A 14,158-nucleotide genomic window follows, 5' to 3' on the forward strand; every position below is an offset into this window, starting at 1 on the left:
GAATAAACAAATAAAATCTTAAAAAAAATAGATGAGTTCTTAAGTCAAGAATTCAAAATTCTTTTTTTCTGGGAAAAGGAATTCAGACATGTTACTAAATTCATATTTTGTTTGTTTTCCTTAACTATTCTTACATTAAATTTTAAAAATGCTTCCAATATATAGCCAAAACCTTGAAGATTTCAGAACCACAGTCTAGTACTGTAACTAATAACTCTGGCCTAAGTTTTCTCTTGTTACAGATAAGAAGTCATAGGACAAAAAAAAAAAAAAAAAAATTCATTTCAAATGAAAACATCTCTGTAATCAAAACCTTATAGCCATTTCTATATGGCTATAGAAATGGCTATAGCCATTTCTATATTATCTAATTAGATATACTTTAAGATATAAAAATAAATAAAATTAGATATACTTTAAGCTTAATAATGAAAAAGATATATATTTAATCTATCAATACTGTTTAGTACATCTTGTCTGCCTCTGTATCAACTACATCCATAAGACATGCCCCAAATTAATAGAAAAATATTTTTAGGAGAAAAGCTAAACAAGCAGGAGGAAAACATGAAGGACAGGAATTAAAATGAAGAATCTCCCACTCTCAGCAGAGACAGTTGCCTTCTTCAGCTGGCTGCCAGGACACTTTTTGTATCAACAATGGACAGTGGACTTGACTGTGCCACAAGGAGCAAAGGATGATTAAAATTATACTTTTATGTCACTGCCATTGCAACTATGGGTTGTCTTCAAAATAATAAAAAATACTATCATCAACAACCTTCAGTTCACACTATGATATAGAATAACTCTTTACAAAGTTTTATTCAGCTTTATTTAGAGGGGCGCCTGGGTGGCTCAGTTGGTTAAGCATCTGCCTTCAGCTCAGGTCATGATCTCAGGATCCTGGGACCAAGCCCCACATTGGGCTCTCCGCAGAGCGGGGAGAGCTTCTCCCTCTCCCTCTGCCTGCCACTCTCATGCTCTCTCTCTCTGTCAAATAAATAAATTAGTCTTTTAAGAAAAATAAAAAATAAAGTTTTATTTAGAGCTATGAGGGAAAACATTAATGTACACAAAAAAAGAAAGAAAATTTGCCTTTTCTAAAGTAAATGATCTACACTCAACATCAAGCATAAAGAAGCTGTATCGAAGGCATTATTGGATGATAGAAAACATACTTTCCTTTTTTTTTAAGATTTATTTATTTATTCATGAGACACACACACACACACACACAGAGGGGCAGAGACACAGGCAGAGGGAGAAGCAGGGTCCATGCAGGGAGCCTGACTTGAGACTCGATCCCGGGTCTCCAGGATCATACCCTGGGCCGAAGGCGGTACGAAACTGCTGAGCCACCAGGGCTGCCCGAAAATATAGTTTTCAAAAGGAGATGTGCAATGTTTCTGGGCTTTGCTAGCTTCACCAAACATCAGCAAGATTGCTGGGATTGTGGAGGAAGAATCATATGAAGACTTTATCATAAAAATGGAAAACAAAAGTCCCTACTCTATAGGATAGCTGGCAGGATTGAGTAGTGTGGAAGGCACCTGGTGGTTTGTCAGGCACAGACCAGGCACACATTGTTAGTTAACTCACCCATTCCCCTAGAACTATCTACAGTTGTTGGTTTAGTACACACAGGTATGGTACCTCAGTTAACAGCATATGGAAGCTATTTTAGAATGTGCCAGAAGAGGGTGCTAAATCAAATGCCTGTATCTAAAGACAGCAGAGAAGCAGAGGATTTCTTAGGGCTCTCAACTTAAAACCTGTAGCCTTTCTTTGCCTAACCAAGCTGAATCCATCATCAACCTTTCCCAGAGATCTATTTAAGACATTTATCAGTGCTGTGGCAAAGAATCACCAATAAAATGCCCTCAGAGTCAATCCTGAAACCTTCTGACTTCACTCTAGAAGACATCTCAGAGGAGGTGATAACACTGCCCTCCCCAACACACACACACACACACACTCTCTCTCTCTCTCTCTCTCTGTCTGTCTCTCTCTGAGACACACAACCCCCAGAAGAAAGAAAGCAATGCGCCTTGGAACAATGCAGAGGTGGTAAAGAGCAAATTAAATAACGTGTATAAAGGTACCCTGGAAAGCATGTAAGTCACAGAAATCTGAGATCATTTTGGAGAGTGCTGGGCTTTGTGTAAGATAGGAAATTAACATAAATTAGCATCTATTAAATACCTATAATATGCCAGACTTAGTGTTCTTTTACATAAGACACATATTCGTCCTAAGGGAGACTCCATGAGGTGGGTATTATTATCTTTATTTTACTCAAATTTGAGTATGTATTCTATCTTTGTAACATGCATATAAATACATAAATGTATGTGTACACACACACACACACACACACACCTGTAAAATATCTGTGAGTTAAAGTTTCCTAACAGCTACCGTCTACCACCCTGGATCTAAAGAAGAATACTAAACGTGAAAGGAGAAATGGCACTTCTGCTGACTGGTTTGCTACATGGACAGCAGGATCACACATAATTTTATATAACAAATGAATACGTAAATGTATTAATACTTTGTTCTTCCCGTAAGAAAGGTCAGGAATAAAGATTTTATGTGAAACAAAAACTAAGGGGGAAAAGAATCCTCAAGAATGAAAGAAAAAAAAGGTCTGGAGGAAATTTCCTGAGGACATTCTCTGCCTTTGTTCCTTTCTGAATAGCAGTGTGTGCCCTCTGTTCAAGGGAGGTGTTCCCATGGGCAAAAAGGTAGAAGCTGTACTTTTTTCTACCTTCTGCTGCCATTGTGAAGGGATGAAAGTTAAGCTTGCTTCGGTTTCTGATATATGATAATTATATGCATTCTCAAAGACCTGCAAATTACCTGGGCTAAATGCCATTTCTGGAAGCTTCACTTCGAAGATGATGCTGTGGGCAATGTCTCTCATTCCCTGCATGGTGCGGTCCCGGAAGCAGAGGACTTCAACAGACTGGAAACAGCTACTCCTGATGTCAGGCCCCAGATTTTAATTAATTCATTTTTTTAAAGGAAGGAAAAGAAAGAGCTCACATAAGAGCTTCAGCAAAGCCAGTTGGAGAGTATTCAATTCATTGTTAATTATGCCTCCCTGACACTCTTGGGGCATGGCCTTAACCTCTGATTCTGAACACATCCACATGTTTTCCTTTATCTAAATGTTTAGAGACTGAACAATGAATTGGCTGATTTCTTTCTAAGTGAATTTTAGATGACAATCACATTGCAAATAAATAATTCTGACAAATGCATCTTAAGTGCAGGGGAAATAAAGCTTACAGGACATTAAAAAGAACCTCTAAGACACACATAGGTTCTCCTGGTTCCCCCTTCTCCCCTTCTGAACTCACATTCTATGAAACAGCTCCTCAGTCAGGAGTAGTTAGCAAGCCATGTGTGCTCTACAGACACACTATCTGGATAACCAAGTGCAATCATTCCCCCTCTAGGGACAATCTATAATTTAGCTATCTTCATTTTTTTAAAGCATTTTTATGTAAGTCAAACAGATAGGAAGATAAGTACACAAGTCCTAAAATAAAAGAGCTTATCTCATGCCTTCTCCCAGTCATTGGCTACCTCCCTCAAGAGTAACTGCTACTCTAATGTCTAAGTCCATTCCTGGGTTTTGCCTGTTCTGATCTTTACACGGAAAGAATCTAGTGTGTGTATTCTTTTAAGGTCTAGCTTACCTTGACTCAAAATTATGGCATCCATGTTGACACGTGCATTAGCAGTTCACTCAGATTTACGATAACATCCCATTCTGTTGCAGTGACTGTGTCACAATTTATTAACCATTTCATGTTGAGGGACATCATCTGGGTTATTCCCAGTGTTTGATTATAAAGAAAAATGCTGCTATAAATATCCCTGCATGTATGTTTTGCTTGTATATGAATGCACATTTCTGTGCACTATCTACCTGTGAAAAAAAATCATTGAGCCATACATAGTTTTAACTCTAGTGGATGCTGCCACTTTTCAAGCAGTCTGCAGGAGAGATTCACATCTTTGTGATGTGAATGAGATGTGAGAGTCACATCTTTTGACAATGCTTGGTACTGTCATCTTTTTCAAGTCATTTGGTAGGCATATAGTAGTATCTCAGCATGGTACCTCAGTATCTCTATTACTGAGTAGAAACTCATTATATTTTATGTCCATGATGACTAATGATGTTGAGCATCTTTTCAAATGTATACTGACCTCTTAGATACCCTGTTTTCATTATTTTAGGGCTAGGAGAAAAGGAAGACAGTAGCAAAGGAAAATCCTATCTGAGAGTGACCCAGACGTCTGGAGGAAGGGGCTGGAGAGTTTCCAGCTTGGAACCTCTGCTGCTCACCCTGCCCTACTCTGAAATGTCTTTAGTGCAATATGGTCAGAGTCTGCAGCTCTGTAACATACCTGCTTAGGGGCTCACCACTGATGGAAACTGGACTGATGGATTGATTTATTATCTGGTTTCTATGCCAGAAATGAAAAAATGCATATGGGAAAAAAGAGACACAGGCAGAGGCAAACACAATGTCAAAAACAGATCGACAGAGACAGACAGACACAGACACACACATGTAAATACCATCGGTGAGCTGCTAGGACCAAAAGATTCCTCAAAGGCCATCCGGGGTGCTGCGCTAAGTTACAGGGATCATATACACCAATTGTTATCTGTGAACAGAAAAGATTTTCTGAGTGAGTCAAGTATCATGTTAGGTTCACAGTATAGACACTGCTAAGACTTCTTCTTCCCTTTAATGCTATTCTGCAAAAGCATTAACAATCAGACATTTGATGAAGGGCTAGAGGGAAGAGAAGAAAGCAAAAGGATCACACACCAGACTGCTGAACTTCTAGATAGAGGGGCTGTCAAATTCTTCTCTGCACTCTCCCACACCTTATAGTAGGCCCAGCATAGTAGGAACTAGATATATTTAGAGGGAAGAATTTTGATTACTCTAGTTCCAGTTAGTTCTATAAGAATGAGACGAGCCCAAACAATTCCACTTATTTACTATACTGCTCAACGGAGGGACGGAGGCAGGGAGGGAGGGAGGGAAGGAAGGAGGGAGGGAGGGAGGGAGGAAGGAAGGAAGGAAGGAAGGAAGGAAGGAAGGAAGGAAGGCAGGAAGGAATTTTTACTACTAAGCAAAAATGACATCATGTTATAAATATTGTTTTATTATCTCTTATTCTATTGCAAGCTTTCCACACCAATAAATGTCATTCTACAACCACTGTCAGTAGTGGCTGAAGGGCATTCCATTGTACTGGTGCACCATAACTTTTTTCTATTTCCTATTGAAGGACAATTAATTAGCCTTCATCTGTGCTCAATAAATATTTCTGAAAATGAATTTTACTCTTATCAGATAATTATTGTATTATTCCAAGGATATTCTTTTTTTGCTACATTCTCTATGTGAAATTTTCTTATTCCTAACATTGAAGCTCTTTGTCTAGGTGTATTTCATGCCTTTAATGCAAACTGACGGATTCATACTTAATTCAATACAGATTCAAATATATAACCATCCTTTCAGGAAACACAGAACATCTTTATCCGAGATTTCCTTTTCCATGGGAGATGAAACACCAGCATCCAGGAAGCTTTTAAAAACAGAGTTTGCAGAAACTATTATTCTGAGTACTGCCCCTAACTATGTGAGTAGCCTAGGGCAAATCAGTCAAATTCTTTAGACATCAGCTTCCCCCCAACCCCCCCCCCGCCTTTTTTTAAGAGGTGAGGGGGGGCAGAGGGAGAAAGGACCTCAAGTAGACTTCCCGCTGAGCACAGAGCCTGACAGACTGCTCAATCTCATGACCCTGAGATCAGGACCTGAGCTGAAATCAAGAGGAGGACACTTAACTGATTGAGGAACCCAGGCACTCCAGGCCTCAGCTTTTTAAACCTGAATCAAAGGGTGCACCTACCTCACAGGGCTGTAATGAGGATTACAGGATATAGTACTGACATGAAAAGCCCTGTACATGTGTAGTGCTGCTTCATTATTAGTGCCTCCAAATCTCCAGTGGTGAGGCTAGCTATCTGTATCTGTATAAAGTGCCTAAGTAATTCTGGTGCACTTGGACCAGTCCACACGCATACTCTGAAAACCACTAGAGAAGGTTATTTCTCTTTTGTAGACAAAAGAATAAAAAGTCTGTGGGGCCACTTTCATTACCTTAGAAAATCTGGATTGGTTCTATGTCTTTCCATTCTCTGTAAAATGCAGTTCATGCAACAGTAGCATCACATGGGAATTTGTCAGAAATGCAGAATCTCAGACTTCTGGTCTCCAGCCCTGCTAGATCCAAATCTGCATTTTAACAAGGACCCAGGTGATCTGCATACTATATTTTGTCCTTTATTTTTCCTATGGTAACTGATTATTTGTTGAACCTTGGTATTTTCTTGATTCAAAGGCACCACAGACTATAAAATGCACTCTCCAACCAGAAAAAAAAAGAGTAAACACCATTAAATATATGCAACAACTGCAAGCAATTCCTGACTTTAGAAAAATAATAATGTGAGGAAAAATGCAATTTAGGGATGTCTGGGTGGCTCAGTGGTTAAGCGTCTGCCTTCAGCTCAGGTTGTGAACCCAGGATCCTGGGATCGAATTCCGCATCACGCTCCCCATGGGGAGCCTGCATCTCCCTCTGCCTATGTCTCTGCCCCTCTCTCTATTTCTCATTAATAAATAAAATCTTTTAAAAAAAGGAAAAATTCATTTCAGAATGGAGGATGCCTTTCGTATCTGTTTCTTTGCTGGCTTCTGTGAGGGCTCGAGCAATGTCTAACATATGCATCTTTCCATCCTTGGTGCCTGGCACAGTACTGGATACTAAGCAAACAGTGCTGAAAAAATGACAGAATTGGCCATTTCTCTAGGTCCCACTATCTGGAAAGCTCTACCCCTTACACCTTATCTTTGGGCAGGGATCCTGGGGGGCAGCTGGAGGGAAGGAAGTGATGGCTGACCAACAGAGATCTGAAGCTCACATATAAAGCCATGGTGCAGCATCTTGGCTAGCTCCTTTTCCTCCCCTTTCCCTTCTCAACAGTACAGGTTCTCCCTTCAGTGACATTTTAACACTAGGATTCTCCTGCTGGGTGAGAATGTGACAGTTTAATCTCAAGGGATTTGCTCTGAGAAGCGAGAGAACTCAAAGAATTAGGCACTCCCCCTAAGGCTCCCTCTGAATGCAGAAGCTGTCTCCCTTTCTCCCTTGAGTTGTTCTGGTCCCATTGGCCACCACCACCACCTGGGATACCTTTCAGCTTTGTTCCTTTCTTTCAGTCATGACAGTCATGACAGACAGCATCTACTGGACAAACTACATTTAAAAGTAATCACTCCTTCGACTTCACATTTTTAAAAATTCATCAAAGACATTTACAACTCTATTATCCAGCAAGAAAAGAGGGAGAAGGGAGAGACTGGCATTCTATTTCTGGAACATTTAAAACAGCTTAGAAGAAGAAAATGACCTGATGTGGTGGAAAAAGCATCAGCTAGAGGTCAGAAGGCATGTGTTCTAATTCTACCACTGACTGATTTTCAGACCTTGGGGGTGAGTAGGCAAGCATACTAACGTAGGGAGGAAAACTGATGGTGGGGGGAAATTCTGTCCTCACCTATAAAAAAAGGATACAACAAGTTGTATCTCCCTCCCTCGTTCCCTTCCTTTCTTTCTTTTTAAAGATTTTATTTATTTATTCATGAGAGATAAGGAGAGAGAGGCAGAGACATAGGCAGAGGGAGAAGCAGGCTCCCTGCTCACCCCCTGAGCCAAAGGCAGATGCTCAACCACTGAGCCACCCAGGTGCCCCATGGGTTGTATAATTTCATCTCAAAAGATTCCTTTTACCTCCAGAATTATAAAACTTTATAGAACATTAAAGAGAAATAAAATCCTACATATGTTATAAGGCAACACAGACTTATTAGGCTCATCTTACTGGGTATCTAAAGGCTACTCAACTTTTATTTAGGAAGAATCTAGATAATATCAATCCAGAAAATCCTGTTTGCATTGAGATTCTGAGTTTCAATTTTCAAATGTGACTCAGTAGATATGGACTCTTAGCAGATGCCCTAAGTTACTTACTCTCATACTAGTTCTCTATGCCTTAGGTTTCTCCTCCTTGGAGAACTCTGCCCGGACTCAGACTGGAAACAAGGCAAACACTCAACAAATGCTAACACTAACAGCCATGTAGATAAGTTCTACTGTAGTCCCTGCAGGTTCAATCTGTTACTGTTACATAGTATAGATGTACCCTCAGTCTCAATGTTCCTTTTTCCTAACTGGCAGAGAAAAGAAGGAATAAGTTCCAGTTTATCAAATATTTTCTACACTTGGGTTTTATCATCTGTAAATGCAGATTTGGGACTAAGTGAATTTTAATCATAGAAACAGGGTAGCCTGGTGGCTCAGCGGTTTAGCGCTACCTTCAGCCCAGGGCCTGATCCTGGAGATCCGGGATCAAGTCCAACATCGGGCTCCCTGCATGGAGCCTGCTTCTCCCTCTGCCTGTGTCTCTGCCTCTCTCTCTCTCTCTCTCTCTCTCTCTCTCATGAATAAATAAATAAAATCTTAAAAAAAAAAAAAAGAAAGAAACAAGAATATCATATAAGGTACTATAAGTGGGTGCCTAATTTCAAAGAATGAGCATATTTCTGACACTAAATACAAAAACAATGAGATAAGAAGGTGATAAAAAAACAAAAAAAAAACAAACAAAAAAAACTTTTTCTGAGCAGCAAAAACCAGGAACAGGTTTCTTAGAGCAACCTGACCTAAGATGAGCTACAGCACAGGAATGAACTGCTGGAGAGAATCTATCACCCACAAAGGGAGGTCGACTTGGAAATGCTTTAAAGTAACTCTCCTAGGGGTCCCTGAGTGGCTCAGTGGTTTAGTGCCTGCCTTCGGCCCAGGGCGTGATCCTGGAGTCCTGGGATCCAGTTCCTCACCGGGATCCTTGCATGGAGCCTGCTTCTCTGCCTCTCTATCTGTGTCTCTCATAAATGAATAAATAAAATCTTTAAAAAAATAAATAAACAAAGCAACTCTCCTACCCACATGAGGCATGCATGAGTACAAAAAGCAAACATCCAGACAGGAAAATTACAGAATCCATTTGACATTTAGGCTGAACATTATTTAATATTTCTTTGATGATTCAAAAGTTATTCCAAAATGTTTAAGTGCTTTTGGAACCAAATCAGGAACGTCAATTACTGTAGAAATTAGTCAGCACAATAGTAGGTAAGCCAGCTTAACTCTTTGGGTAAATAGATTTTTTTTATTGGTGGTAGTGACAGTCAGAAATCATCATGGGCCAGGAGTTCTGTGTTCTCCAACTGGCTTTGTCACACAATCATTGTGTGAAGTTGGGCAAATCATTTCCTTTTGTAATACAAATCAGTAGAAAGAAGCAAAATGTAATTGGAAAAAAAAAAAAAACATTTGTTCAGAAGGTTGTTGAAATAAATGCTCCTTTCTACTTGGCTGAGAGCATGCAATTCGTTGAAGTAGCTCAGTCATGCTCTGGCTATGGTCCACCCAGCTATTTGCCGAGAAAGTACAGTGTAAGAGAGAAAAGGGCAAAATTGTCAACTTGAGTAACTTCAGTAAACACGTTTATCTGACAAATGGCCATCTATTACTCAAACACTTGATATAACAGGAAATGCGCAAAGGCGATTACAGGTTTTAAAAGAAAAGGACAAAAATCCAAGTATCTAATGCACAGCAATGTCACAGATGGCTGCCAAGACGTGGAGCTTGCTAAGTGAAGAAAGAGCCCGCTAATAGCATATCAATTGCTGTTCCTTTGCTATCGTTCTTGTCCAAAGATTTTAAAACCCTAGAATTAAACGCTAATGTTGTTAAAATTACAAAATGTTTCCCAAACATCCAATCTTCAGTAACTGCTCTGCAGAAAGCAAAAGACTCAAGCAAGCTTTCCAAAAAGACTGGCAACGGAATAGTGATATGGGCTGTTTTTGATGGAATCACAAGCACTGGCTTGAAGGACAAGTAATTGTTGTTAGTGACGCAGTTGCCACTGTGACTACTCAGCAGAATCGTTATTTCCCTGAGGGGAAATAAGAACGTTAACAAGGCCCATTTTTAACTGATGCAAATATGTAAAATGTACAACATTCCAGAGCTGGTAAGGGGGCACAGCTGGCAGGACCAAGAACTGGCATGGTTTGTGTGCTAGAGCTGTGACAGATAAGCAGTGGTGTGCCAGAGCTGGTGCAGGCAGACTTGGAAGAGTCAACCGTTACCATCTCTTGCCATCTCCATGTTCTGTGACTTCACATTAGTAGCTTGAAATTGGCCACAGTGGGAGTAGCAGCACCACGGAAAGAAGCAAACACTATACAATCAGGGTTTTGCCCTACCTGAGAGTCAGCTGTCAAACATTTACCGGTGTACCATTGACGGTAAACCTTTAAGTATTCAAACCCTTTCACTAAGTAACTATCTAGGAATCCTTTCTAAGGAGATAATTCAAGATAAGTGGGGGGAAGGCAGTAATTTGATGCACAGGGAGGCTTTGAATAGTGATGAAATTATGAGAAAACTAAATGTCAAAAATTTGATGTCTCTATCAGAAAGGATGTTGATAACGAGTGTAACAGTACTACGCTAAGTTCTACAATTAAAAAGAGACTCTGGTAACTCTGGAAATAAGTTAAAATATAAAATAAGTTAAAATATCAGAAAGGAAAACAGAAATAACTTTATCACAAATAGGAAGTAGGGAACCCAAAATTACTCTGAGGTGTAACAGAGCTAGGAAAATCTGGAGGAGAAGCTGATTTGGGAACAAGGGTGGGAGAGGATGAAGATACAGAATGTTCCACCACATTCTTTGGAGGACTAAAGAAATCTAAGTGAGTCTGAATTTTGCAGTGGTCTTACTACGTACGACATGAACATCAGATTTTTTTAGGGCTAATAAAATGAAACTCAGAGTTTCTCTGACCTTTGTCCTTTGGTCTTGGAAGAAATCACTGTAGTGTTTAAGCAGGGAAACCAGTACCATGTTCTCATCATACTTGATTAAGAAGTATGGTAGCGCTGGGACTCCTTCTGTTTGACAAAGATCATCATATGCATGCTCAAGGGCTTGAATCTAAGAACAGGAAACATTGAGTTATTCTCCAGACAATTACATATCTACTTCTGAGCTTAAAATTAACATAAAAGGCACTTTAAAGGCAGGAGACTAGAAATGACTGAGCATACCCCTGTTATTCTTCTGCAACAAATGAACATATAAGTACTTCAAATAATACCCCTTCACTTCTGTGTAGCATTTTCCATGTGCACGGTGGTGTGTCTTAGACAGGGGCACGAGGGGACATTTTATGGTGCAGTATGGTCGTTCCCTAAGATGCTAATCACAAAGATGTAGAGAGAGCTCCTTTAAAAACCGAGGACTGAATCCACCACTGATGAATTTTACCCTGAACCTTTCCATAAAATAACAGCATTATTGACACATACCTCACTTACTATACAATTCACCGACGTAAAGTGCATAATTCAGCTGTTTTTAGCATGTTCATATGATTACCCAACCATCAATGCAATAATTTTACAGTATTTATGTCGTTCCTAAAAGAAACACTGTATCCATCAGCAGTCAGTCCTATGGCATAGTCCTTTTCCTCCACTTATATTTCTTGGGAAATTAGTTCCACAAAACAACCTTCAATTTGTTCTAAACAAACTTATTACTATTTTTTCATCAATAAGGGCTTTTCCCTGGTGTTAGAATTCATGGTTTAGTGATTGACGTGCTTCATGATTTTCAGATCATCTTGACATGACCACAATCCTTGCCTCAATAGCAATCAGAATTCTTTGGTTTAGGATCTGTGTTCTACTGGCCTGATTATTTTCACTGCTCTTCTCAGGATCATCTCTGATGACCTTATTGTCTTTCGTAGACCACAAAGACTAGCTCTGCATGTGCCATTCCTGATGTTCCACAACATGGTGTGAGGGTGGTAGAATGTCTTTTGTTTGGTTTCAAAGACTCTTTCCAAAGTATACTGCCTTAGGATCCTCACAGTGAAAGTGAAAACCACATTTTGGCAAATTCTTGCAGACTTAACAACATATTCCTATAACTCCTCCCCACCAGCTTAGCTTTTCACCAAATGTCACTGAAAATCTGAAAAAATATCACTCACTACTCTTTCAATATGATTTTACAATATGATTAAATTGAATAAAATATGATTTTATTCACATGTTGTGAATAAGTCTGCTCCTAGTACCATGTATGGAGGATTCCACAGTGACCATCTCTTCATTCAGCAAGTGCCTATCTGTCTTTAGAATGAACTAAAGTACTCAAGTGTGTTAAGTCCAATTTTTGCTGCATTTTGTTTTATTTGTTGATACCTGTTTTGGCGAAAACCTTTGATCCAAGCCCACTGGACCCTGGATGAGGGGTATACTCTCTGGAAGGCAGAGAGCAGGGAAGCAAAACCAGTAGTAGAAGTGGTACTTCTTTAGATCCTAGAAGAAAGAATATGACAGAGGATATCAGAGTAGCACCAATGATTAAATTGAAATGCAACTATTAATGTAATTCCCCACTGCCATGTAGACAGACACACTGATGCACAAAAGATATGATCAGCTGGTCAGAAAGTCTCATCTTCTATAGACCTCATGATAGAATACAGAATTTCTCTTAAAGTATTCCTACACACCACACACGAATATCTCATGATAAACATATCAGCCACTTGCTAACAGAAAGTGTTGACAATGATCATCATCCTTGTTTAATATACAAAACCACTCCTGGAAGTAACTATTATCCCTTTTAATGGACAGAAAACTAAAGCTCAGAGGGGGAGAAGAACTCAATAAAACAAAAATACTGAGTGGTGGAGAAGGGGGCAAGATTCTGTTTCTGAAATTTACTCTGTTCATGGTACCAATCATCCATATTCAATAATCCATCTGGGGAGGCTCAACCACCAAACATGGTTACCACTCTTTATAATCAAATGCATTGAGCATGTTATTGAAGAAGCTGTGCTATCCATAACCTACATATGCCTGGGATAGTAAAATGATGCTTTCAGAAATGCCTCGTTGGTGAAATTTGGATCAGCAACTATTAAGCACTTGCTATGTACAAAGCAATACATTAGACACTCTGACAAAAAGATAAGTAAAACCCAGTCCAGCCCTTAGACAGCTGTAGAGGCAGAGACAAAGTGAGTCCATGATTAATGCCACAGGTCACAGAAGAGGTTCTGAGAACAAAGGAACATCAGTGACATGAGATTACATCTTCAGGGATGTATCTGACCACTCCTCCACCAAGGGATGCAAGGCAGAGACAATGACTCATGAAGCTGATCTTGAAAACTTCCCACTCAGGCTGGATGCTCTTGCCTCTGGATTCTTGCAGCCTTTGTGGCCTAAGTCACTCCTATGGTGGGATCTCATAGTTATATGGGCAGTTGGCAGCTTCTCCATCAGTCTATTTATTGGCTAATCAATATTGCTTCTTGAATCTTGCTAAGAATAAAGAATAGGTAGTTGTTTGATGACTTTTTATTGAAATAAAACTCACATACCAGAAAATTTACCATGTTCAAGTGTAGAACTGGGTGGTTTTCTGGTATATTGACAAGGTTGTACCACCACTCAACTGCAAAACATTTTCAATGCCCCAAAAAGAAACTCTAATAGCAGAGCCCCTCCCACCTCTGTCAATTTATTAGTTAGAAAAACCCATCCACAGAGCTCCCCATTCTCTCTTCTCCCCCCCCCTTGGAACCAGTCACCTATTTCATGCCTCTATGGATTTGTCTATTCTGGGCTTTTCATATAAATGAAATTGTACTAGATAACTTTTTGAATATAAATGTATATATAAACGTGTGTCTGGATGAGGAAGTCTAGTAATTATAGTTTCCAGTTTCTAATTCTGCCATTAATCGATCAACTAAGAACAAATTCCCTTTTGACAGCAGCAAAACAAAATACAAAATTGAAATGAATGAAGTGCCTGTTCCTTTGAGTCCTAAAAACAGTAGAAAGGAAAGTAAAAACATCTCCAGAGATTATTCTC

General features: G+C 39.5%; 1 protein-coding gene across 20 annotated transcripts in view; it reads right to left on the bottom strand.

Annotated features, from left to right (window-relative positions):
• ATG7 (autophagy related 7) overlaps positions 1 to 14,158 on the bottom strand; it is a 244,616-nt gene that overhangs the window by 200,252 nt on the left and 30,206 nt on the right. For all 20 annotated transcript variants that reach the window (XR_012011559.1, XR_012011558.1, XR_012011563.1 and 17 more), the window contains 4 exons: positions 12,466 to 12,582; positions 11,036 to 11,185; positions 4,604 to 4,692; positions 2,866 to 2,987 (listed from right to left, as the gene is read on the bottom strand). Coding sequence is in view for 14 of the 20 variants with exons in the window: in XM_072785118.1 (XP_072641219.1) it covers positions 2,866 to 2,987; positions 4,604 to 4,692; positions 11,036 to 11,185; positions 12,466 to 12,582 (478 nt within the window). In the remaining 6 variants the exon portion in view is untranslated. The remainder of the gene's footprint in view (positions 1 to 2,865; positions 2,988 to 4,603; positions 4,693 to 11,035; positions 11,186 to 12,465; positions 12,583 to 14,158) is intronic.

Source organism: Canis lupus, chromosome 19 (assembly GCF_048164855.1).
Source record: "Canis lupus baileyi chromosome 19, mCanLup2.hap1, whole genome shotgun sequence".
Lineage (NCBI taxonomy): Eukaryota > Metazoa > Chordata > Mammalia > Carnivora > Canidae > Canis > Canis lupus.